Here is a 26,791-nt window from a genome sequence, read left to right on the forward strand (position 1 = left end):
GTAGGTAGTCAAAACTAGATTACATATAAACCTAATAAATGACTGGCAAAAAGGATTGGCAGACTATGGTATACTTCTACGTCAATTATTTATTATGACTGCCTTTTGTATAATTACTAGCCTTGCAATTGAGAGCCGGTCGCTATATTGCGCAGTATCCGAGTTCATCGCATTCAGACGGGTACTTATCGAGATTTAGTAATTGTAATAGTTTTGGATATTTGATTGAAAGTTTTGATCGTATGTCTCAATGGTGTTTGTTAGCTTCTCAAGGGCTTACACAATCATGAAAAATATACAGTATACTCATTCTCAAACAGCATACCGTAAACTAACATTTTCATATGCAATGTACATCCTTTTTGTTGTGTTCAGTTTATTTGTTTTACCAAATAAAATGTTTATTTTGGCCTCAGACGGTGAGAGAAGTCTGTGCTAAGATTTCGTAGTTAGCTTATTCTTTTAAGTCGAATTCTGCTATTTTTTTACCTTTACCAGCCGGTTTTTTGCGAAAATTTTTTATCTGATCTGGCTAAACACCAACAATCCGACTATCGAGCATAGATCGAGGATTAAAGATGTTGTATGCATAATCAAACATATCACATTTTAAATCAGTGCTGGCCGTTCGTTAAATGGTGCATGTTGCTGTAAAACAAACACATCAATATTTTAGACATGGAGTATATTCTTTTTACAAACAGGCCCTAATCGTATTTGAATTATATATAAATTGATAGTCAAGTCATTATGGGGAGATCTTTTTCTATTTTGGGGTATCGTATAAGACATAGTATCGTTATAGTCACATATAAAGGTTACTAAAATGTTATTCAAATTACATAAATAAAACCAAAAGCAAATTGAAAACTGATGCGTCGCTGTAACAATAATAATTATAATCAGACAAATTGTGTCAACACTTACACTAGGCAAATTCAATAGGTGTAAATACTATCAGTCATATCTATGTCTCCTGTGCTCTAATACATTTTTCTGGCATCGGAGAAAAACATAACTCATGTTGGCATGTTTTTCTAATATGTCACCACGAGTTGCCGTGGCCTAACAGTAGCACCTGTTCTGGTCATGTGATTACTATGAGTAAAGAAATATTTATCTTTATCAACAGATCGAGGTTTGCGAAGTGCTCTGGCACATTGCTTTTAGTTGCTTTAAAGATTGCCTTGCAACAAAATTCACATTACCGTTATTTGATATAAAAAAAATTCACCTTGTCTTACTCTGTTGTGTTGTAGGTGCAAAATATATGGGAATGTGATTAAAAGCTCTTAAAAGCTAAAAAACGAACAGTTAATCGCAGCCACACGAGACCGCCGTAGTTTGAATTCTCTTTCCAAAACAGCTCAAATGGGACATAGTTGTTACAGGATGGTTTCTGTTTACACTTACATGCAACCTCATTCGTCGAAATATTTTCACAAATATACTTCACGCATTCAATAAAACCAGGTCTATTGTTCTTACGCGTCTGTTTTATCATCATTGTAGTGCTGTCACTTTTAGCACTGATATCTTATAACTTACCGTAAAAATTCGTTAAACTTTTTAACCTTAGCTCGAAAGAGTACATATCATATTCTGATAATCATGACGAGCCTGTTGGTCACCTGTGATAATCGAAAAGTGCTGCAAAAATTATTTGCGAAGTATTGGGTCACATATCAGATTACGACTTGACCATTAGACCAAGCCGAAACAAAACTGTAAAGTAGTGAGCATCTATATTTGACACGGGCTCTTCGGTAAAACCCGAAGTGTTTGTCGTAAACTAGTGCTACGATAAGTTTATATTGAGCTTTTTATTGGCCTTTCAATTCCCGTGAGAACATCCCGTGACAAGACGATAACCAAACTGTCATGACTACGTCAGAGAAATTAAGAGATTCCAATCTACGGCGGCTTTTTGTTTTTGAGCTTTTAAGAGCTTGTAATCACTTTTTCACATATTTGGCACCTACAACACAACAGAGTAAGACATGGTGAATCTTTTGATACCAAATAACTGTAATGTGAATTTTGTTGCAAGTCAACGTTTAACATTGCATTATAATATATTAACATTACATATTATTATCCTTAGACTAACATTCAATTGCCTTCACTATATCCAAGTTTTAAATGCTACCAGTTGTAACAATGGTTTATGAGTTTGGCTTAACCATATTTATCATGAATTAAAACAATCAATACCAATACTAATTATAGCCGACGCTAGATACTAGCAATTTCTTATGTCTAATAGAGAGTCTGCTCAAGTTCAGCAGTTTTATTTTGAGTTTAGCACAGTACTTGTGACAACTTCAATATACCTCGCGTGACGCCATATTTGTATTATGGCAACATTCAAAATCTGAATATATTTTCACAGTACAGTAGACGCTCCTATAACGTGAATAATTCATTCCAGGAACGTTTACGTTATAGAGAATATACGTTATAAGAACAGTAAAATTCATGTAAATTGTCTAATTTGTTCTACGATCTTTCCAAACTAACTCCTTTGGCCATGCATAAAGGAAAAACTTTACTTGACTCTTTTAATTTGTGGGCTGTACCGTAACTGCAGAATTATTAGTTTGCATAAACAACTTTTTCTACTTATTATGATCAATCTCACTGGTTATATAGACCATGATTGATGGAAATGTACAACAAGTTGATAAAGACTGCCCATTTTCGATGTTCATTTACAACGATTTGCTTATTTTTCTAAACAGCAAAATGTATTCTGTAAAGTATGACTAGTAGCAAATATTTTGTACGTCTACAATTAGAAAAAAACAAAAAAATCTTTTTACAATGGAAAATCAGTTCTACCTGTTTGTCATCTATCACTATCCGGGGGTCAAGGTTAGAATAAAGATAATTTTCGACACTACTCCGACTCGTGACATTAAGACTGGTAAGCCAACGCTGTAACACATGCCCCAATCGATCGCTTTTGTATTTATAAACAATTGCGCAGCTATCCTATTCGAATTTTTTTCGACATATTTAACGATTTATTACGACGAACTAGAATGTCGCGAAAGTGAAATACATTAGATTTAATGCTAAACGCACGATGTTTTTCTTCCGGTGCGGCGAAATAAACTAACATTCAAATCGAATTCGACGATTTACTTTACTCGCCTGACTTGACACTTTACTTTTCAAAAACTTCACATAAAGGTTTTACGTAAGCTGGAATTTACGTTATAGAAGTGTTTACTGTAATTTATGTTGAGAAATATGACATAAAACACATTACAAGCCTGATAAACTTATTTAAAAATCTTAACTGTTCTATGGGAATTACTGCAAGTATTTTAAGCCTTGATGGAAGAGAAATACATGTACATGTATTTCTCTAATATTTCGCTAATATTGACAAGCTCCATATTCTGAGTTACAAAGCATCATAAAATAATTCTAATTCATTTTTTGTAAAGAAACTGGCTTTTTAGACTTGGAATATCTAACATTACTTTCACATGCCAGGGTATCAAAGAGAAATCCTAAACAAAGGCAGACATCACCATATTATTAAAAATGTAACGCGCGTCACAAATACTTCCATGTAGCTATAAAACTGAAACTTGCCATATTTTCAGCAAATTGGCGAGTTGGGCTAAACTATAGCAGCCCAAAATCGAATTTTGGATAGGAATTTTTTTATTAGATAGCTTAGGAAGAACAGGTTGCAACTGAATGCACTTAAATTGTAACGCGCTGGACAAACTAATTTTTGCTCGCCTGAATTATAAGGAAAAATTTGCGTCTGCTCGGAAAAAAACACCTGGGCTAGAAAATCTACTCTTGTATTGATTATAAAATGGAAGCAAAAATTATTTCAGAATGAATTGCAAAGTTTGAGAGGATATGATAAACTGTCCCGGGCGTCACACACCATACAGGAAAAACCTACTTGCATGCCCAATATCTTTATGAGAGAAGATTTCATTATGAAAACTTTTGTGTTTCCACATGTCTGAACATATTTGCTCGCTAATTAACTGACAATTATACAGTGAAACTCGGATAACTCAACCTTCAAGGGACCGAGCAAAAGTGTTCGAATTATCAGAGTGTTCAAGTTATCAGAGCACTGTCACAAGTCCATGTATTCACTTATTTATTAGTAGATACATGAACATATACAAACTATAATATAAATCAAAAGCACAAATGGCTTGTTTCAAATTAAATGCTTCTAATGTAAAGTTTAAAACGTTTTTATCAAAAAGTATAGAGATTTTTCTATCACTTGAGATTGGTTTGTTGTTTGAGGTGATGTTATTGCCAGGACGTTTTTTAGATTGACATTGGCAAAACTTGATCGTTGCTGAAATGCTCAAAGAAAAGACATCTTTTTCTTTTGAGCGTTTTACCCACGATCAATTTTGCCGATCTTTCTTGAAGTTTATAAAAAGATTACCTTACTTTACCTGGGATTCGTTAAGAGCAACACTCCGAGGCAGTTCAATTAAAAGTTTTACGAGGTTTAACAGTACATTGTATATCACTCACGCTTTTTGAATGGATACTTATTGAATGTACACACGTATTCTGTGTTTAGGTCAAACGATGAATAGTTTTTTTAGCTAAGAAAACGTATACGTTTAATAAAAACAAATTTTAAGACGTTTTAAACATTCAACATTCCGACGTTGATTCAACACGGAATCAACTTCGGAAAAATATTCGTCACGGGCTAGCCGGGTCACGCACTCAAGGATTTTCGCCACGCACATACAAAACAACATGCGATTTTTGTTTTGTATGTGCGTGGCGAAAATCCTTGCGCCCGTGGCCGGGCCAGTCCGCGCTATTCATCGTATAGCAGTATAAATCAAATTTCACTAAACCTTTAGAACAGTCGTTGACAAAAATATTTTGCCGATGGAGGTAATAACGACGCTTATGAATTACGAAAAGTTGAGGTTTACCTCTATGGCTTGGAATAAAGTGATTTTCTAAAGCGATAGCAACCGTTTCGGTAGCCGTTGGGCAAAAAACAGTTCGTTATAACAGTGTTGAATTCGAGTTATATAGAGCCATTTATCATTGCGTGGGAACGGACCAAGCAAATCCAGTCGAGTTAACCATGTGTTCGCTATATCCGAGGGCGAGTTATCCATGTTTCACTGTACTTGCAAAAGGCAGAAAAACCTTTGTGTGACACAATGGTTGGCCTTGCCCTGTACATGTATGTTGCAAATTTTCTAAATCCTTCACCATACACAACACCGTTGAATTTAAAAAGTTGATGTTTTTATATAACCCAGTAACTAGTTTCAAGTTTCATAAAGTTGTCAATGCTTTGATATTTTTCTTGAATGCTAGCATTATTATTCAATAGACTTAAATCAGTTTGTACCAAGATGAGAAAGTTTCAAGATGATAAAGATTGCGCATTCATTTTGTGCTTAGATTAATTTTATAACAAATGTTAAACAGCTCAAACCTTTGCATAAAGTGACTCCAGGAGATTCTTATTAGCTATTTACTAGCATTCGTTTTAGACAAGTTATCTTCTGGGATGTCATAAAAAGTTACGGTAAGCCTTTAATTACAGTGAAACTCAGATATTTCGCCCTCGGGTAACTCGAAAACACGGTTAACTCAACGTATTTGTTTGGTCCGTTCCCACGCAATGATAAATGGCTTTAGATAACTCGACCGAAACTCCATTAACTCGAACAGTTTTTTGCCAAACGGCTACCGAGACGGTTGTTACTATCGCTTTAGAATATCACTTTATTCCAAGCCATAGAGATAAACATCGACTTTTAGTAGTTCTTAGGCCTCGTTATTACCAACATCGGCAAAATATTTTCATTAATGACTTTTCTAAAGGTTTGCAAAAATCAAATTTTACCAAACATCCGCTTAGCGATGGCAAGAAAAGCGAGGTAAAATTCGGATAAATTTAAAATAAAATCGGCAAAATTGATAATGGGTTTGTAATAGTAAAGCAGTTTTGTAATAACTGACTTACTGCAAAATTGATCTTGGTTAAAAAGCTCTGTAGAAAAATACGTATGTATTTTTCTGAGCGTTTTAACCGCGATCAAGTTTTGCCAATTTTAATCTGAGAACGTCCTGGCAGTCACATCACTTAAAACAACAAACAAATCTCAAGTGATAGAAAAATATCTATACTTTCTGATAAAAAATATTTAAAACTTCACACTAGAGACCTTTTAACTTGCAACAAGCAATCTATGCTATTAATTTATATATAGTTTGTATATGTACATATATCTACTGATAAATACGTGCACTTATGACTGTCCTGATAACTTGAACGCTCTAATAACTCGAACACGTTTGCTCGGTCCCTTGAAATTTGAGTTATCCGAGTTTCACTGTATTTGACATACAATTTTGTTAAAACACGACCAATGCGATTTTGGCTAATCTACTCTGGCATTTGAAATGTGTTCTAAATATAGCTTTGCTGTAGTTATCATAAGAAAAAGAAGTTGATTATGGTGTCCATCCGAAAAGATTTTTGCAGAAGCCAGTTAGTTTTTTAGGCAAATTGTTTGCTCATCATTTCCTTCCATACAGGTAACTTTGGTTGCTTCAAGGTCGAACAATAAGTTGAGATATTAAAACATGGTTTTGAAAATTTTCTCTACTGCTTTATGTAGGAGTGATGCCTATGCATAACAGTTTTAGCTGAAAAGTATGTACCGTCTTGTGGTTTCTTCAGCCAAAGTGTTAAATGATGTGTTAAATGATGTGTGAAACAGGCAACATACAAAAATGTTGTAGTGGTCACAATCTAGCTTCATACTATGCATACTACCTGCCATGTTGGCTAACATATGACTAGCTTTATAAACATTTTGGTAAGGACAAAAAACTAGTTCTTCTACGCTTGATGAACTCTGTCTGCCATACCAAGTTTTGATCAAAATATATTTGTGTCTTTTTACCGCATCCAGCTAAGCAAAATTGAGTGTGTATTTTGAAATACACAACTTGTTTACTGTACCTAACTTAACTATCTGGTCTGTAGTTTAATTTTCATAGTGCTGCCACTATCGTAGGGTTGGTCACTCTGTCGCACATGAGTAGGGCTACAGTAGACTATGACTATGAAAAGTCTACTGTACCCCTACTCATGAGATCACAAAGTGAATGTCTGACAGACATCAGGCTATCAAGTGAGGGTCTTGAAGACATTAATGTGCATCATCTACGTATTTGACGTTTAACTAAACTATACACTTACACATTCATTTGTTGTTTTACTTGTCATGGAAACAGAAGATTGTCGGAGTTGTTATTCACTGATGAACCACCATGTATAATTGTTTACAGTTCTAATATAACTACATATCTATACGCATGTGTGTGTGTGTATTTTACCAGCATCAGCATGGGTCGCATCTGGGGCAAGATTGGCTACGTCCGATGGAAAACCAGCTACACTCTCTCACCCTATGAACAGAAGGTATTCCATGGTGTCATTAGCAAGGGTATTAATCGTACTGCCGGCAGAGTCTACTCACAGTTCTTCAAGGTTTTGCCTCGTAAGTGCTTCTTCACTACAGTGAAACCTCGGTTCTCAAACATAAGCCGTTCTAGAGAGTTGTCCGAAAACCGAGTTGTTCGGGAGCCGAAGCAATTATTCCCATTAGAATTAATGTATGTAAATTTTAGTCAGTTCCAAGCCGATATAACAACTTCGGGTAAAGTATTTTTTAACATTTTACATTATAAACTGTACTGTTTAGTACATCCTATAAATAAACACGGGTAAATATAGAGCATGTTTATTTTCAATAAAATATTTTCTATGATGATGAAAACAATAAACAAACAGTAACATTTCCTATATTTTGCTTTCAAAACATGGAAAACATTCTAGGTTAAGATACAATACCAAAAATTGCAGAAATTGATAATGAAACAGCGAAAAATACAACAGATCAGTTACATCAAAAATCGTAAGAAAAAGAAAATATAAACAGCAATGTTTACTTCCCATCTTTGAAGGAGAATCCTCCTCCAAAACAATTTAGAGTAACTTGACTGGAGGAGTTGTCTCCCTAGCAAATCTTTTCAGTAGAGTGACGTCGTCCCAGATAATTCCTTCCTTTTTTTAAAGAGTTTATGAAGCGTAACTCCTCCTTTTGTTAGCAAATGTTTCCGGAGCTGTTCCGAAGGTTTAATTTTAATGCGCATGCTCCGGTTTGGTCGAGAACCGAATTTATATTCGAGATCAGAGACGAACAAATCTCAATTTTTTTTATCAAGAACCGAAGTGTTTGAGAACCGAGGTTCTACTGCATTTCACTTCCTGGTTTATCATGTGTACTGTTACTAGATACAGTGGTCTGGGTTATCATGTGTACTTACTAGATACAGTGGTCTGAGTTATTGTTTCTGATTTGCAATACACTCTATGCTGCATATTGTTCAGATAGCAAACTGCGATAACGTCTTCATGCAAACCAGCATTGCCGTCTCGGTGTTTCAGAGACGGCTTCCGCTTCAGCGCATGGACTTTGCCCTCACAATAAGTTAAATTATTCTTTATCAGTTTACCCGGATAAGTTTTTTCATGCTCGTGTTAGACTTAAAGCATCTCTGGATTCGCTATGCATACCCCAGGGAGCAGCCGGTTGACAAACATCCCAGAATATTTGTTCATGAATGGAACAAGCTATAAGGATTTGTTTAGTCCAACACGCGGTGATAAACTTGGAGTTATCTTCTGCATGTCTTATCAGTGATATGGGATAGACATAGTGCAATCCTTCAGTCATTGACCCGCAAATGATTCCATTAGAACATATTTGCACCGTTGCTATAAAGCAAACGTTTGGCTAACATATCATAAAAATAGTAAATAGCTCTAAAAATTTCCATGACTTCTTGTGATGCAAAGCTAATTTGCTACACCATTGTCAATGGACCCAACTCGGTTATTGGCCGCCATTGGGCACTGCAATCAAGACAAAAACACTGTACATTTTCTAAAACTGTGAGCTTTACAGGTCAGAAATTCAAACACCTCGTGTGAAGGTCACATATACATCCCCTTTGCATAGTGGTACAAAAGCACATTAGTGGCTTGTGCAGCTTTTGTAAGTAGGACATCTACTGATAAAATCTTTCAGTTTTGAGTGATCAAAGTAATTCAAGTCGTTTAAACAAATCAAATCAACAAATTTATTAATAAAAATCTAGTAGTTATAGAATTGGTGTTATAAGCAATATCATATTTTTCAACACCTGAAAAGACAAAAACTAAAGTGACACTTATCCGTTTGGTTTCTCATAGATTAGCCATCAGTGTTCTTAGGTTTTTCTGCTATTACAAAGCATTAAATTGGTACAGTTGCTCTCAGATAGGCTCTAGTTACAACTGTCTGCAGGTGTGTTTACACTTTTTTGGATCGTTGGAGTCATTACTTTTTTGGAGAAACCGATTCCCTTGTCAAAAGCAAAAAAAAATTTTATGTAATTATATTCGCATTATACAATCTGCTGACCTATCACATGACTAGAACAGGTGCTACTGTAGGCCATGTTAACTCGTACAAAATTTGCGATTACGTGCTAGAAATTTGTCGACATCTCTAAGGATGGCCCGGGGCGTCATGGTGAGCAGTTCATGTGGCAGAATCAGTGAACATTCACTTTCATTTATTGAGGTTGCATCAAAACGACTCAGTTATACTATATGCTTGTTTGTTAACTAGGCCTTATAGCCATGCATATGGTAGTTATATTTCATCCCATTTGCTGAGCTAAAAGCATAGTTTTTAGAGTTTCTATCGGGACGAGGATAGAATTTCATTGGCGTAAACAAGTGTCTTGAGAAAGGAGGCTGGAGGAAAGATAAACCTTGGCGAAATACTACGCAGAATCTTCAACTCGACATTGTAACAATTTTTTTGGCCAAAACAATGAATCTGTTAACGCCTTGTGGCAATCAAGCAGTTTGAGGTTTCATAAAGTTATTACAGGGGAGGATCGATACGATTGGTTAGTTATGGTTTTTATTACCTCTTATTGGATCAAGCTAGATGCATGTTTTTGCTCATGTGTTCACGGGACATTCATGATGTTCTGGCTCTCCCCACTATAGATCGCCTTATCATTGGCTGAGTCGGTAAGTCTGATGAAACAGCCAGAAACATTTTGTTGAAATGCGACTGTCTCGACAAAACTAACGTTCTTGTTTGATCCTAGGTTGTGAAGTTTTGTCCTCGTGTGTACTATACTGTAGCTAAAGACAATATGCAGACAAGGTGAATGTACATTTATAGGTTGTTGCAGCCTTTGCTATGATGGCTACTAAAACCCTGGTAGTCTAGTGCGTCATGAAAGATCATCGGGTGTAACAACTAACTTCATAATTATTCCAAGGTGTGGCAAGGCGGTTGATTGGCGAGGGTGATCGAGTTTGATCTATCAAGCTGAAAGTTGCTGTTGAAAGCAATTTTATTCCTAACCTTTATGCGTGGCTTTGGACAGACCGGTGGACACGGCTCTTATTATAGCAAAGACTAGCTGAATGCCCAGTGTTGAACGGGTAGTAAAATAATTACCAATGAATTTAATTAACTTACTTGGTAAGCTAGTGACTTATGTTTTTTCTATAATAATAGCTGTAAAGCAAGTTTGATGTCAAGCTGGCCAATAGTATTTTCGCAAGCACTGCATAAGTATGTGCCCTATTAATCCATAGTATGGCAAGGACAATGTAATGTAGTGACAGTGTGTGCATACCCAGAGCTTTCGAGTTAAATTTAGTGCGAAGTGGATTTTTCATTCTTAAAACTTAATCGCTATAACTGGACAGACGAATGACAGACAAACATAGAGATTTACATGTATATGTATGAATTATCAAGTGATTATGGCTATTATCATGTGCCTTTTGTTGCAGCCTTCATAGCAGCCTACATGGTGATCAGCTGGTGTGAGCAGGAAAATGCCCGGGTCTCAAGGAAGAATCCTGCTGACTTTGCGAATGACTCATGAGCCCAGAATAGAATTTATTTATGTGTTTTTTGGATAATATCTTATATGAGAGCCCAAACTATGTTGCGTTAGTGTTGGTTTTAACAGTTTATAAATCATCAAGATTTCCTCTAATAAAATACAGTTGTCATTATTTTTTCTTTCACAACCCAAGGCTATTAATTACAGATTTATTGCTTGCTTAGTGGTAGCGCTGATAGATAGTCATGGGTACTCACTTGAATTCTCCTATCAATGCTTGTGTAATTGTCTACAATGGCTGGATTAAATTAACAAATTGCAAAAAAATTGTTTTAAAAACCGAATGAACTCGCATTGTAACTATAGCCACTACAAAACAGGTTATTGTTCTATTGGTACAAAAAGTATTCTTCACGTCTAGGTGCATCTAGTTTCAAAACTGTTATTATAGTATGTAGTTACAGCCCACTTCTTACCAAACTAAAGCAAATGCACTTTAGGCCAACTGTCAATAAGACGTTTTACTCCTGAGAATTAAATTGATATCCATAATTAATTGTCACGCTACACGCTCTGTTGACATTGAATTCCGAGAATTGAACATACATAAATACCAATGCTCTACCGAAGGAAGTAGCTCGGCTCCACTCAAGCGTAACAACTCTATCATAATACGAGACTATAAAAAGCATCTTATCAATTGTTTTGTGTTTGCTCTCAACTCGATTTGAATCAGTAACTTGAAGCTGCCCTCACTCTTAGGTCTACTACACCTACTAGTGGCTAGTGGAGCATGTAGGGAGATAGCATGGGGAACCAGGTAGATGCTTGTAGGGGCAAATCTTCAACTTCAGACACAAAAGGTAAGTATTTGCTTGCAAATATTCAATATTTTGTTTTTGCTGACTTGAGGTTGCTGAAATCTGGAAGATTTTGTTAAGACGAGAGTCGGTGCAGTCTTAGCAGCCTAATAGACAATACTTTGATGTTATAAAACAATGTTAGTGTTTCAGTCAGGAGTCGCGCTAGCTAACACCTGCTTGCATGTTGAGCACAGACACAATTGCGGTCAGATGTTTCCGTTGTTTCAACTGGTTGTCTACCAGCATTTCAATTTTATTTCAAACAGGCTGTCGCTACAATCAGCATGATTACACACAGTTCACGCTTTCGGAATTCTATTGTAAAATATCTCAAAAGAATTTGCAGATATGTTACTGCGCTACCTGTCTGCTTATTATGAAGTATCATGGTCTAATTTACTTTAAACCAAATTTACCGGTGATAATAAGGCTCTTATCTATGTAAGTCAACCGGTGTTGAGTAATTTGGGCTATGAAGAGCATGCAGACATTAGCTTTCCATTCTCTAGCTATTATTATGGAAGCCTGCTTTTCCTAGCACTGTATTACACAGAGAGGTAGTATAGTTTTGATTGTGATGGTGTAAAACAATATTGACACTGGCAGCCGGCGACGTGATAGCTAGTAACCTCGGGAGTCAGCTCTATATAAACAAACACTTTAGTCCAGAGATCAAAAGTAAATTATCAAAAATTGATGTTTAATACTTTGAAGCCCCAAGCTCGAGATAATTCTACTTCCATTTTATATAGGATTATGAAATTTTGGTCACTTAATGGGAAATATGTTTTCAGTGTAATTCCACAATTTAATTTAGGATAGATTGTTATTTCTTGAGATATCATTGAAATACCAAGGGCACTTCTGACTGACCGAGACATGAAAAATGGCTGCCAACAAAGCATCAGTTTCTAATGACATACTGATTGAATTTCGTGGTCACGAAGGATAAACATAGACAAAGCCAGAGAGGTCCTCCTCAGCAACAAGAGCTTTACACTAAAATTATTCACATTTTTCTGTCCATAACAAATATACAGACTCTATCAGACTCCGTGTACTGCAATCATTATGATTCTTCAGTTAACTCTAAAACATATCTTTGAAAGATTGTGAAAACAACTAATTGTTTCATTTTGTTTTTTAGTTCTGCCAGTGTAGAGCTTCAAAACGATATTCGGTTCAACAGGAATTGTGTTATTTTAAGTGCTTTTACAGTCGATGGAATGTTGCTAATGCTGTCTAGGATCAGGAGACTTGCTTGTGTTTACAAGACTAGGATTGAAAGTGTTAATATTAGGGACTAGAATAGAGGCTGAAATGAGGAAATACCATTTCCTTTCCATGATGATTGTATAATATCTGGTGCTCCACTAATTGTTATTTTAACCAACTGAGAATTGGCAGTCAAACCGTGCGGCTTGTTTAAAGAATGGGTGTTAGTCTGATTGAATGAGAAAACGTTAGACATAGAATAACAACACTGACATTGTGTCTTCATGTCGTGTCACTGTTGTCCCTTTGACCAAACCGCTAAGCTGCCAGATACCTCAAATCGTTAAATAGGCATTAACAATTCTCTTCGTTTGCTAGAAAAACAAGAATGGTCGAAAGGTAAATGCACCAAATTACATCAGACAAATTTCATTCTTGGAATACTAGAACTGCTGACTAGTGCAAACTTGACCACAGTCCTACTATGTACTCGCTATTGACTTGTCAAGTCTCCCACGTCTGCTGGTTATAAGATATGCTCAAGGTCATTATACTTAAGAGGTTGTGGAATTCCAGTTTTAAATTTCTGAAACACTCTGAAGGCATGCAAAAGAATTCCCTACTCGAACTGCTACTAGTTGTATTAATAATTGGATCAGTTTCCGTTTTATGATAGTTTGTTTCTACAGTCATATTTTGTTTATGATCACCTCAACATACAAACTCTACAACATACAACAGTATGACTAAATATATACCTCGACACTTAAGCCTTGTTTCCATGTGACAGCGCAACGTGCGCAACAAGGCGCACGACGTTGTACGTAGGCCGGTTGTGATGTGGAAACGTCAATGCACGACGATCGCGCGACGTGCGTACGCTGATCGCAAGGATCCAACAGAATGGATCCTTGCGATGGGTGCGCACGATGATGTATCCCATAATACACCGCTCGACCTTTTCAACCTATCCCACAATTCAAACGAAGGTCTGTTTTCCGAAGAAATCTGTCTCCCGTACGAAAAAGTAAGAAAATTACCCACTCTGTCCAATGCAAGCATGGCGCCTACGCGCGCTATGGAAACACTACATCGCAGCCCAAGCAATGCATTGCACACGATCATTGCGCTGTCATATGGAAACCAGGCTTTAAAGTAGCATCCCTTATTGATTGTCGAAATTTCTCAAAGCGTTGCAGTTTTGTAAGAGTGTAAAATTTTGACCAAATTTTATTTTGTCAAAATTACAAATGTAGCAAAAACTTTATCAATAATGCTAAAATATATTAGAGATGTTAGCTTGAGTTTTACCTAGTTAAAGCTAGGAGAAGGTTGGGCTCTGTATCTCTGTCACCACCTCTACCTTTGAACTTACTCATCATCTGTTTGTGAATCTGTAGAGTACAGAAACCATAAAAATATGTTCTTATTGATGATTATTCAGTTAATTGAGTTTTGTTTTTAAACAACGTTAACTTGATGATATTTTGTTATTATTTCACGTGTTATGAATTTGTTTTACTACTTACGCGCTTGTGTATTTAGTTACCTGCAGTACTTATTAAAGGTCTATCATTCTAGGCCTTGGAATGAATAAAGCAGTCACATTGCATTCATACACAATTATTTACCCCAATCTACAACCATTTCAACAGCTGAGGCAAATCTCAAACAATTTAAATTTGTAACTAAAAGTTTGACCATAGTTAAATGTGTCTGTTTTCAGCTGGTGTAAATTCACCAATCACATTAATCTGACATTTCGATCGCTAAGATTTCTTTCTCTACTATCATAATATTTTTCATATTGTAGTAAAAGTATTTGCGTGACAAACAGACCTATCATCTTTTGACTGAGGTTTTTAGAATTCCAAAATCAGACTCTGAGCAAGCTCATGGCATTTTTTACAATTTCAATAAGAACAAAATACTCTTAGTTTAAAAAATTCAAATTTATTTTTTGGCTTTCTGTATTAGCCCATCTCATATCTACATAGTATGTAGATATGGGATGGGCTAATACAGAAAGAAACATCTTCCCTAGCTCATACCATATCTGCATACTATGAGAATATGCGATGGGCTAGTTAGGTATGTAGTTGGGCTAGATAGTATACAGATATGAGATGTATCATATGTACATAGTATGTAAATATTTCAAAATAGAGATAATTAAAAACTGTCAGGAAAAATGATATCATAAATCAACTAAATGGAGCATTCCAGCCGCTTTATCAGTTTAGAATCAATCTTATACAATGGGATTGATTTTAAATACTTGTCCAGCAAGTATCTACATGTATGTGGATACTTGCTGGGTGGAACACAGCAGCTGTTGTTACAGTTGACCCAGTTGCTCCAGCCTATAAGATTGATTTCAAACTGATAAAACAGTCCAAATGTTCCATTTAATTGATTTATGATCTCATTTTTCCTGACAGTTTTTGATGATCTCCCTGCCAGCTAGTAGAATAACAGGCACTCATCAGAGTCATCAGCAGCTTCAAGGAAATATGTGTGATCAGTTGCAGACAAATATTTGGGGTGACTTTTGTATTTATTTATCAACTAAGACTCAATAGGGTTGATGCTAAGTTTAGCACCATGTTGAGTCAGACCCATGTGACTTACTGTATCTGCAGTACAAAGTTTAACCTAATGTACAAACTCAGATTGTTATACCATGAGCTATAGCTCACAATCACTTCATTGACTTTCCTATACTTTTGATCAGATGTTTATGCACATCATTAAGTTTATTAGCACATGTTTTTACCTCTATGGTTGGTTACCAGTCATGAGTCTATGATACCATGCAGCCCACATGTTACCTAAAAGAATATCTCAGAACCGCTTTGAGTATAAAGGCCTTTACTTTCGTATATCAAAATTCAGCATGAATGGGTGTTGAAAAATTGTAAAGGAAAAAATTAGCCTCGAGGAAAACAGTGTTTCTTATAAAACCTTCCCTTTTTAGTTATTGGTAGTTGATTTTGATGTTAGGGCATCATAATATAGCAATATACATTGTATATACCATGAACTAAATGATGTTCCTGGGTGTAGAAGTTAGAAAGATTGAAGAATTGTAGAGAAAGTTTATCAATTTTTATTAAATATTTTCTTTGCAAATTCAGATTGCATTTCACATAAAAAGTTGTAAGTCAGTCAAACAGATTTGCACTTGCTATAGATGTCATTTGCTATAGATGTCACTTGCTATAGATGTCACTTGCTATAGATGTCATTTGCTATAGATGTCACTTGCTATAGATGTCACTTGCTATAGATGTCACTTGCTATAGATGTCACTTGCTATAGATGTCACTTGGAATGATGAAACTGATCAAAATCAAAAGTTTAAATTTTTAGCTATGCACATTTCAGTAATACATGTATTCCCTCCCTTCTCATCTTAGCAGCTTTCATAGGTGTACCAATGAAGAACTGTTCCCACCTTGTATTTCTTCCATGGCTGTCCTCCGCAGGAAGGAAGCTAATGTAAGCAATGGTCACTAGAACTTTGTTTAATCTGTCTTTCTAGAGGAAAAGAAACACAAATTTGTGAAACGCAAAGAGTCACAAAAAGATAAGTTGAGTTCAGGAAGTGATGAAAAAGATGGTAGACTAACATCTGGTAAGTCTTTAGTTTATGCACTTCATCTTATCATCCACATCTACAAATGTCATAAATCATGGTTCCCATACCAACAAGTTAACATTTGCCGATTTCTAAAATGACTTGGATGAAAATTGCTTTATTGCGAGCTGAGAAGCCAACAAAACATTTTGAGTAGTTTGTTTTCAAAACCTAAATCAACATCCTGGTGGTGAAGGAGGCCTTATAGAGTTCAAGTTATTCACTTTCAACATTGTAGCAGTTACATTGTAAAAAAGCTTGTTTCACTCCAATGACGGTTATACGTAGTGTTGAAAGGGCGTTTATGAGGCTTGTAAATCCTGGAATATTCCATAGAATGATTTGACTAACGCTCTACTACATTCATGTAGTAGAGTCGCCAGGGATTTCTTTTATTTTAAATCAAATAAATGACAGCACGTGTGTAAATTTTTAACACAATAGGCTACACTGCTTTCATGACAACAACCCATGAACACATTCATTGAGGAAAATTGTCCTCAATGAATGTGGAGGGGCGTGGTTGAGTTTCTAATCAGGTGGGTGTTAAAAACGTTGATTCTCAGGAGCTAGACGGAGTTTTAAAACAAGATAAATTTGGCGACCTGGTGGAAGGCACAGAGCATCTGCTTATGAGTTTGAATGAAATTGTGCAAAAGCTGTAGAGATGTGTAGGGTTCATATGCAGATTGACAAGCAGACTGGCACTCACCCCACACACACACACCGCGTGCACACCTCACACACTCACACCACACATCCACTACACATACAATACACACCACACACACACACAACATACACACACCGCACACACACACACAACATACACACACCGCACACACACACACACACAACATACACACACTGCACACACACACACCACACATCACATGCGCACGCATGCACACACGCATGTACACACGCATGCACACACACGCACACACATGCACACACACCACTGCACACACACACAACACCGCACACACACGAACGCGCGCGCACACGCACACAGCACCGTACACACACCCACGCACACACACAACACTGCACACACACACTTAATGACAGGGGTGAGATTTATTAATAGAGGTTATAAATATTTAGTTTTGGAACTCGCTGTGCAGTGACAGAAGCCGACTGAGTTAGAAGCCAAAGCTGCTCTGATCAAGTAGCTAATTGGCCTTTCACTCGTCATTGCTGATAATTCTCCCAAAGCTATTCGTAAAGCTTTGGGAGAATTGGCTAAAATTAGTAATTTATGCAAGGCTACAGTTGACTTGACACAAACATGTTCATGGAAATATCTGATGGAGTTTTGAAAACATTATTCAATTCTTAGAAATCTCTGGCGTAGTTTTGAATACAATAATTGGTTTTTGGAAATATATAGCTGGAGCCAATGCAAAAAGCTCATGGAGATCTCTAGCTGAAGTAATGACATGTAATATGCTATAATCTTTTTAAAAGCCTCATTCTAGAAGTTATTGCTATCTCTCACTCAGGGCTGCTACTTATACATGTAGGTATATTACACATTTCATTCTAGAAGTTATTGCTATCTCTCACTCAGGGCTGCTACTTATACATGTAGGTATATTACACATTTGTGACCAGCTAATGTCTCCTCCCACACCTTTGAAATTCCTTGATTATAATATAGCCTAAAATCCATAAAACTATCAACTGGGCTTTGACTCGCCTGTACAATGATTATTCACAGTATACATTCTGGAAACGCTTGGCTAAGCAATCTCACATTTCTAAAAATAATCTATTATATAGAATCAGTTGGGTATGCTACACTCATTAGAGAACGAGTGTTTGTGTTTGTCTACCCAGACAATGCTAATTCATACAACATAACAGTAACTAGACCATGACAGAGTCTCACAGTAGCACAGATAGCTAGAGTGAGGTCTGCAGCTGTCTCGACTTTATGAGTGCAATTCTGCCTATTAATGGACAGCTAGTTTATGAAACTGATCTCACAGATCATTACTCATTGAACATGATTAGTGACCTGAAGCACCTTCACCAGTCTGCTTTACCATAATAACAGCAGTGTCCATTCCTCCATCCACCCGAAGGTTGGAGGTTGAAAAAATATTGCTGTCAACAGGATTCAAACTAGCGACTTTCGGCTCGGTAGACTGACATTCTACCACTTGGCCAATCAACTGCCTTGTTGTCTTTTTGGAATAATTGTGCGCATAGCTATTACACCTGATGATCTCTCACCGCACGCTGAACTGCCAGCTTACTATTCTTTACTATGATAAGAGCCGGGTCTGTTTGTCTGTCCGAAGCTACGGGCGGATGTTGGGAAAAAAGGTTGCATCATACAGGATTCGGACTCGCTACATTCAGCTTGGTAAACAGACACTAACACCTCCACCAATCAACCGCCTTGCCGAACTTTGGAATAATTGTGTAGTTAGTTATTGCATCTGACAGTCTCTCATGGAGCCCTAGACTGCTAGGGTGCTAGTATGTTTGTCCAAAGGTAAGGTTGTAAAAAAGGTTTGCGGGGTACAGGATTTGAACTCGTCTCTATAGAACTAGCTGATGACTTCACTGCCTTGGAATCCTACTTGAGTCAAGTGTCAAATTTAGTGTAATGGCCATTTAAAGCGTGTTCACGGTGTGTAAACTTCTGCCCTCTTCTTCTTTCCTAAGAGCATTTGCAAACTAATAGAATATGGGTGCTTTATGACTCCCTTTGTAAATTTTAGAATTGTTTCATGTTGTCTTTACGATCATAGAGCAATTCCAGTAGTTTTCACTTTACTCATTTTAGTCGTTTTTAGTCATTTTAGTTTTTATTTTACATTTTTAGTGGTGTCGGTGTATGATAACTGCGTTGGGGAAGGCTTTGTTGACAGCGGGTAAACGCGTGCTTTTCACTGCATCACTAAAAGCTATAGACTGAGATCATTAAATATAGTGTACATGTATGTTTGTAAGCTACAGTAATTAAACCATTGTCAGATAACAAAGTTATTAGATTCGTCTGCAGCTCATTCTTTTATTAATATGATATTTTGGTAGTCTTTTTTTGTTTTTTCATGTTTGTCGCTCAACTAAACAAAGCGATGATAATGTCATATTTAAAGATGTCTTTTTGTAAGGGTAACTATGGTTGGTCAATTGCGCTTAGTTGCTTACATTTTCATCCAATAGTAAAATGTAATATAGTAACACTCGAAAAATAATCAATTCGTCAAATGGTAAATATTCATTTTACTCGCTTATGACTGCTAAATACTCCAAATCTTTTGTTATTATAGAATATAACTAACGTACTCGTAGTTGGTTGTCATTATTTTAAATTATTTGAGCGAATTTAACGATTTTTTTGTCATGGCAACTGCCAGACATTATATAGTGGAATAGGACTCTGTAAAGGCAAATGCTTCTGCCAGCATCATACATAATACAGGCACTGGCCTTTCTCTATTTGTAAAGACTGCCTTATTCTGTATTATGGAAGCATAGAAAATAAATAAAATAAATGAATTAATTCACCCCCGATAGCCTAAAATAGTCGCGAAAGACATATGTGTACATCTATGTGTACATCTATGTGTACATCTATGTGTGTGTACATCTATGTGTAACTCTATGTGTGTGTACATCTATGTGTACATCTATGTGTACATCTATGTGTACATCTATGTGATGGTGTTTTAGATAGAAGTAGTGAGCTGGTACAGATTCCTGCAAAATGCTTGGATGAACCTTTGCCGGTTATCTCTGAGGTGAGCAGGTCTTAAGAGAATTGCAAAAGAATGCGGGCTTTGAGCATAACGGTGGTTATAAACGTTGATAGTATTCTATATTTGTAACCTCATTGGAGTCTAAAAGAGAAGGTACTGAACTTGAGGAAGGGCAGTAGGCATTAGTTCGCTGACCGTTAGAGAAATACCTTCATATCTAGACCTTTAAGATGAAGGTATTTCTACGGCAGTAAGTGAACTAAGAACAAAAACGCCTACTGTTTCTTATTAATCTTATTCTTATCTAATCAATTGTAATTACTTTAGACTCTATTGATTCTTTGGAACATTTATGTATGAAAAAAGTTTTGTTGTAAAAAAGTCATGATCAAATCTTGTCTTTACATTGTTGATCAGGGTGTAATTCAGTGGACATCAACAAACTCATAGAAAAGGACTCGCAATGAGAGGTAATGTAGTCACCTACCACTTGCTATTAGCCTGGCGCATTGCAAATGGAAAATTTGAGTAAGCTTACTAATAAGAGTTAACTACTTGCTCTCACGATTGAGCGCGCATAAAATTACACTACCGCTCTTCATGATGTTGCGTCGTAATGGAGAGCGGTAGCTTATTTGCACCCATATAATGACATACATCGTCAAATGAATCCATCACGATCTCGGACTTAATTGGTAAGGAATTGGGTTGGCGAGGGGAGGGTCAGAGAGGTCTGAGATCAAATCTTCTGCAATATGAATTCTTTATTATAAGATTATAATAGCCATAGCTGGACAAACACATACAATTTTGATAAATTTATAGGAGATATATATCTATATATATAAATCTCAGTGTTTGTCTTTCTGTTTACCCCTGTGTCCAGTTATAGCAATTTAAATCTAGCAATAAAATATACGCATGGCACTGGATTTGACCTTGGGATCTGAAAGCGGCGAACTTAGCCATTAAGCTACACGAAATATAATTCAGTTGGCAGATAGCCCTTACATTGATTAAGATACATGTACTCAAACTTACTGCTCTTGTCTGGGGTTAATAACTAGCACTATTGACCATTACGCAATGATTAATGATTGATAAGCTGGCTTCAAGCTTCGTTAATGTTTCCGTGAAGATCTAGCTTTCCAGGTAAGTTACTAAAATTCATCAGGTAATTATTATTTATCCGAGCAACGTCGAGCTTTCGGCTGCATATGTATATCTATATACATCAATCTAAGTGTTTGTTTGTCTCTTAAATGTCCAGTTAATAGCGATCGGTTACAATACACTCGCTTGCAGTCCTATGCACTGTAAAGACCATGAAAATATCAGACTTTACAAGAATTGAACCCTTGCATTCGAATGCATGGATGGTAAAGTTAAGCGTACTACATCTATACCATGCAGCCACCTTGCTACACTTAAGAATAATTGTACTTATAATCGCTACACGTCATGATTTCTCACTCAATCATGATCTTGAAGAGTAATCCTAGTCTCTGCAAGAAGATTCACATGATTGGATCTCCTATTCCAACATAATGCAACATCTTATTTTTAGTTCTTCAGTTTTGACTTTAACTTCTAGAGCTTAAACATGTGTCTCTCAAAACAATGCATCAAAAGTCTAGCTCTATCCAAATTCGTACAGGCATTATTTCATCAAATTATCACACTCGTCTTCTGCTATAAAAAGCCTTCCACGCGCGTCACTGCTGGTCCAAACCACATTGTTTGCTTTCTTCAAGATAATTTATTAGCTGGATTTATAAGAAAAGCCGGTTCAAGAGATAAGAGTTAACTGCTAAATAAGATACTTGGTTAGTGATCTTTCACTTGACTATGATGGTACCCAATAACGCTAGTCTTATCTATGTCAATGATTTGTTATAAAGTATCCAGTCGGAGCCAAAAGGCCTGTTGAAATGGAATTACATCCTCGAAATACTCATCGATGTAGCCTATGTTGTTTCTACAAATGCAGCGGGTGACATTTTTAGTATGTTAATAAATGCTACGAGAGTTATCTTAGCATGAGAAGAACAAGCATTGCTTCCCTCGCACAATATATCAAACTCGATTATCAAATTTATGTCTAAATTTCCCACAATCTTCTTCCCGTGCAGGCCATCGCAAAGTAGATTAAATGCCATTTTTTGGACTTAACTCCCTAATATTTCAAAAAGCATAGAGAAGGTGACCAGTTTCAAGAAAACTTAAATTACATTTTTTAACAAGTGAATAAAACCTAATTACCCATAAAATTGACCTTGATTACACGATGACGACAAACCCGATGCAGCGACTAGCTAATACTACTGCGTATTATCGGCTTCATCACTGTTCCAGTTTTTTTCTTTTGTTCAACTACTATTGTTGACGAAAATAAATCAAAACTTCGAGAGCGTTGCTTAGTGCTTACTATAGTAAACAATGTAGGCTACAACATACAGTTATAGAATTTAGTCATTTGAGAAGCCAAGATATATTTGCAGTCATTTTGACCCTTGAGACTTTTGCATATGAGTATTACAATAATAAAAGACACAATTGTTATTATAGATATCTTTGCAGATAAAAACTGACTAATTTATTTGCTATTCTACCAAAATATGCATCACATATATTATATGTATACTAGCTGTGCTACCTGGCTTTGCCCGAGTAATAAAAAAGTCTTTGGTCAAAAAATTTGGGAACCAACTCTCTTTGTATTTTTTAGTTAACCTATAACAATATTTGCCATTCTAACTTTCAGACTACATATCATGAGAAAAGTGTTTTGTGGAATTGAAATACATTAGGAGAGAAAATGAAAACGACTGTAAAGGTTTTCAAACTTTGACAAACAACTTTTAAACTCAGGTTTCCTCATATCATGAGAAAAATGTTTTTTACAGGTCAAATAAAGCAAAAAAATAAAACAACTATAAAAGTGTTTAAATATAAATGTGAAATAATTAGCAAGTAATGGCTAACTTCAGTCGGCTTTGCTACGATTACAATAAAAGATGATTTAGTAATAATACAATTAATACGAACTGAGAAAACGAGATAAATACCCTGAATATGTAGAACCAATATATAACCCTGAATATGTAACCATTATTGCATAGAAGTGTGTGTATAAAAAGGTTACTGTGTGGGCACATAGCTATTACACTCGAGGATCTTTCAAAGCACCTGGGAATGCCAGGGTACTAGTGGAGATAACTCTCTCTATGAACTGTCATTTATAAAAGGTTGTTCACACTCCATCCTAAACAGGTTTTACATCTAGAATGGAAACTTTTCACCTCTATTATTCAAATGTAAAAATGGACTGTAAATAAGAGAAATAATCTGTGAACTAAGCTAACCATTGCTATAATGTCGTTTTACAGGAAGTGGCTGAATCAGATGTCACCCTGGAGTTATCACCTCCTAAGAGTGCAACAGTAGAAGCTAAAAACACAGATGATGAGACAAAAGATTTTGAGACCAAATCAAACGCTTTACGTAAAGTGGTAAGGGTAAATAAGAACCAAATTATATATATCTATATATGTATATATATATCTTTTTTTATATATATAAATGTGAAAGTATGTGTGTCCTTCCATCTCTAGCTATTACATGTATTAGAATAGTGTAGCTGGACAATGCTGATGCAATGTCATGGCGGATCATCTTGAGAAACCTAGCGTTTATTAACTAGCCTGGCAATGTGCCAAAACACTTCTCTCATGATATGTAGTTTGAAAGTTGGAATGGGAAATGTTGTTACGTGTTAAATACAAATCAATTTACTATCCAAAGACTTTTTTATAACCCAGGCAATGCCGGGTAGCACAGCTAGCATATATACATGAATATATCTGTATATACATGTATAGACCTGTATATACATGTATATATACAGTAATACTTCAACTTACGAGTGCTCCAACGTACGAGAAACTTGAGATACGAGCCAGCTTTCAAGCAAGTTTTAGTACTAACATACGAGCCATGTTTGAGATACAGGCACGTGAGTCAGTTGCCAAGTATGCCGGAGGTGTTTTATGAGAACAGCATCATTCTGTATTTTTCAACTACTCAGGTTATACTTTTGTACCGTGTTTTTTGTGCACGATTTTCTGTGCAGAATTATGTGAATTAAACGTACTGTGCGTAGACCAAAAGTTTGCCAGTAAAATGAATGATAATACAAAGAAAAAGCGAATGATAACAATTGATATTAAACGGAAAATTATTGTAAAATATGCAAAATGTGTGTGATTGAGCTAGCTCAGCAATATGACAGAAATACATCCACAATTATTAAGCAGAAAGATTATATTCAAGGCATTTAGTTCGCAAAAAGACCAACCATAGTTTCTAAACGGTGCAGCGATCTTCACGACCGCTGATGGTATTGGACGAACAATTGGCCGGTGACAGCGTAACTGAAACGATGCTATGTGAAAAGGCCGGGTGCTATCTATCAAAACTGTAAAAGAGACATTCAGACATGTTGGCTAGTGGTCGTGCATTAACCCTTTGTGACGACACCTGTGTTCGTCCTAATCGCAACATGTTGAAAGGGCGACAAAGGCAAACGTCCTTAGATGGGTTTATCTTAAAACGGCCGGCTAGTCGTGAAAGCGAAACAGAGGAAAAATTAGTCAACCAGCGAGAAACTTCAAACTATGAATGCCGAAGAAATTTTAATTATGTTAAGTTAAAAATGAAAGTTTGCTTTTAGGTTTGTCTTTTAAAACTTTGATAAAATTCAAATTTATCAAAGTCAACTGTTGTAATGAAGGATAACTTATATCTCCTTCCCTGGCAAATGCTAGCGTTAACTGCTATTGTATGTATTTAATTTTACATTTTAATTAATCACATTTCCTTGCATTATTTTTTATTTGTAGCTTTTCGAAAACATGTGGTACGTTAGGACAATAACCAACATGTTCTTTCTGTTACAATATCTTGTTTTGAGTGTTTTATTTGCATTTTTTAGAGTATGGAAACCAATCAATATATATTTAATTGTTCTATATATAAATTAATTGCACCAACATGCGAGTAAATTGACATACGAGCTCAGTCTCGGAACGCATTAAGCTCGCAAGTCGAAGTATGACTGTACATGTACATTATATACAGGTATTTATATACAGTATGCATAGCATACATACAATGCTATAATACAATATAATCAGCTATGATATAATGAGATCTAATGTATATGACATAATATAACATAATATGACATAGTATCAAACATAAAAGCAAAACATAGTATAGTCAAAGATTGTCTAGTATACTGTAATATAGTTTAGCACAATATATTATAATATAACATGGTATACTATATTACTATATAATGTATAACTATATAAAATCATAAAGTATAGAATAGTACAATATATCATAATACGATAGCGTAATATAATAATAACATAATAATGTATGGTAATATATTATATATAATATTATATATATATTATATAATTAATTATATATAATTAATATAATATACTAGAAATTCCCCTGTCATACAGCCCACGACAAAAGTAATAATGAAAAAAAGAAAGGGTAGTGCTGGTTGTTGAAAAAGTAGTTACAAAAGGTCAAAATTCTACAAAAGTAGAATTCTTTAGTTAGATGTTGTAGGCTTCGCCTACAACATCTACTAAAGAATTCTCTGAATCAGATGAGTTGTTGTTATTATTTTGAGTAGCGTGTTGCTGAACATTAGCATTTGATGTTGATGGTTGCTGTGAGGACCTTCTATTTCTCCTCCTCCTCCGTAATAATTGGGAGACAAGTGGACGGCCAATGTGACGACGTAGTGTTCTGGGAGGTTGTATGTTCATGGTAGTTGTCAAGTTGTTTTGAAATGAAATTCAAAACGTCAATTATGCAAAACAAAAGGTTGTATAAAAATCAGACCTAATCTACTACTATCTCAAACCTATGTTTTACAACAATAAAATAAATATTAATTCAAGCTGTAGACCAAACCTACTGTACGTAATTTAACTAACAACAGCAATAAGAAATATGTTTATTATATCTCTGAAATACAATATTAAAAGTAAAACGGCAAGCTGCCGTGTAATATACAGTTTGAAAGTTGGTTGTGTTGTGAATGTAAAATGGTTTTGACAGCGATATGTAACAGAAAGCAAGCATTAGCATTCACGCGTCTGGAAGTTTTCTGCAAACTGGAGTGAAATAAAGAAATATTATTGTCACAAAGGGGCATTGTAGTTCGGCCCTAGCTTTTAGATAAAAAGTAAAGAAATCTGGTTAATGTTCTAGATAATTTAAAAAACCTTTGCTAACTGGACAAAATACGCAGGCTGATAAACTGTGTACCACATTTTCGTACCTGTAAA

The 26,791-nt window shown here is 35.8% G+C and overlaps 2 protein-coding genes across 4 annotated transcripts in view; both read left to right on the top strand.

The window, feature by feature from the left end:
- Positions 1-116: 116 nt before the first annotated feature.
- LOC137406307 (cytochrome b-c1 complex subunit 8-like) lies at positions 117-11,149 on the top strand. The gene is made up of 3 exons (XM_068092862.1): positions 117-181; positions 7,390-7,550; positions 10,922-11,149. Exons 2-3 carry the CDS (start codon positions 7,397-7,399, stop codon positions 11,014-11,016), a joined length of 249 nt encoding a protein of 82 aa, XP_067948963.1. The 5' UTR covers positions 117-181; positions 7,390-7,396; the 3' UTR covers positions 11,017-11,149.
- Positions 11,150-11,725: 576 nt separating this feature from the next.
- The window catches only part of LOC137405640 (inverted formin-2-like), a 64,847-nt gene continuing 49,781 nt past the window's right edge, over positions 11,726-26,791 (top strand). For all 3 annotated transcript variants that reach the window (XM_068091963.1, XM_068091964.1, XM_068091965.1), the window contains exons 1-4: positions 11,726-11,840; positions 16,600-16,692; positions 20,389-20,456; positions 23,804-23,926. In XM_068091963.1, coding sequence (XP_067948064.1) covers positions 11,786-11,840; positions 16,600-16,692; positions 20,389-20,456; positions 23,804-23,926 — 339 coding nt within the window. In that variant the 5' untranslated portion in view covers positions 11,726-11,785. The remainder of the gene's footprint in view (positions 11,841-16,599; positions 16,693-20,388; positions 20,457-23,803; positions 23,927-26,791) is intronic.

The sequence above is a fragment of the Watersipora subatra genome, chromosome 10 (assembly GCF_963576615.1).
Source record: "Watersipora subatra chromosome 10, tzWatSuba1.1, whole genome shotgun sequence".
In the NCBI taxonomy this organism is placed as follows: Eukaryota; Metazoa; Bryozoa; class Gymnolaemata; order Cheilostomatida; family Watersiporidae; genus Watersipora; species Watersipora subatra.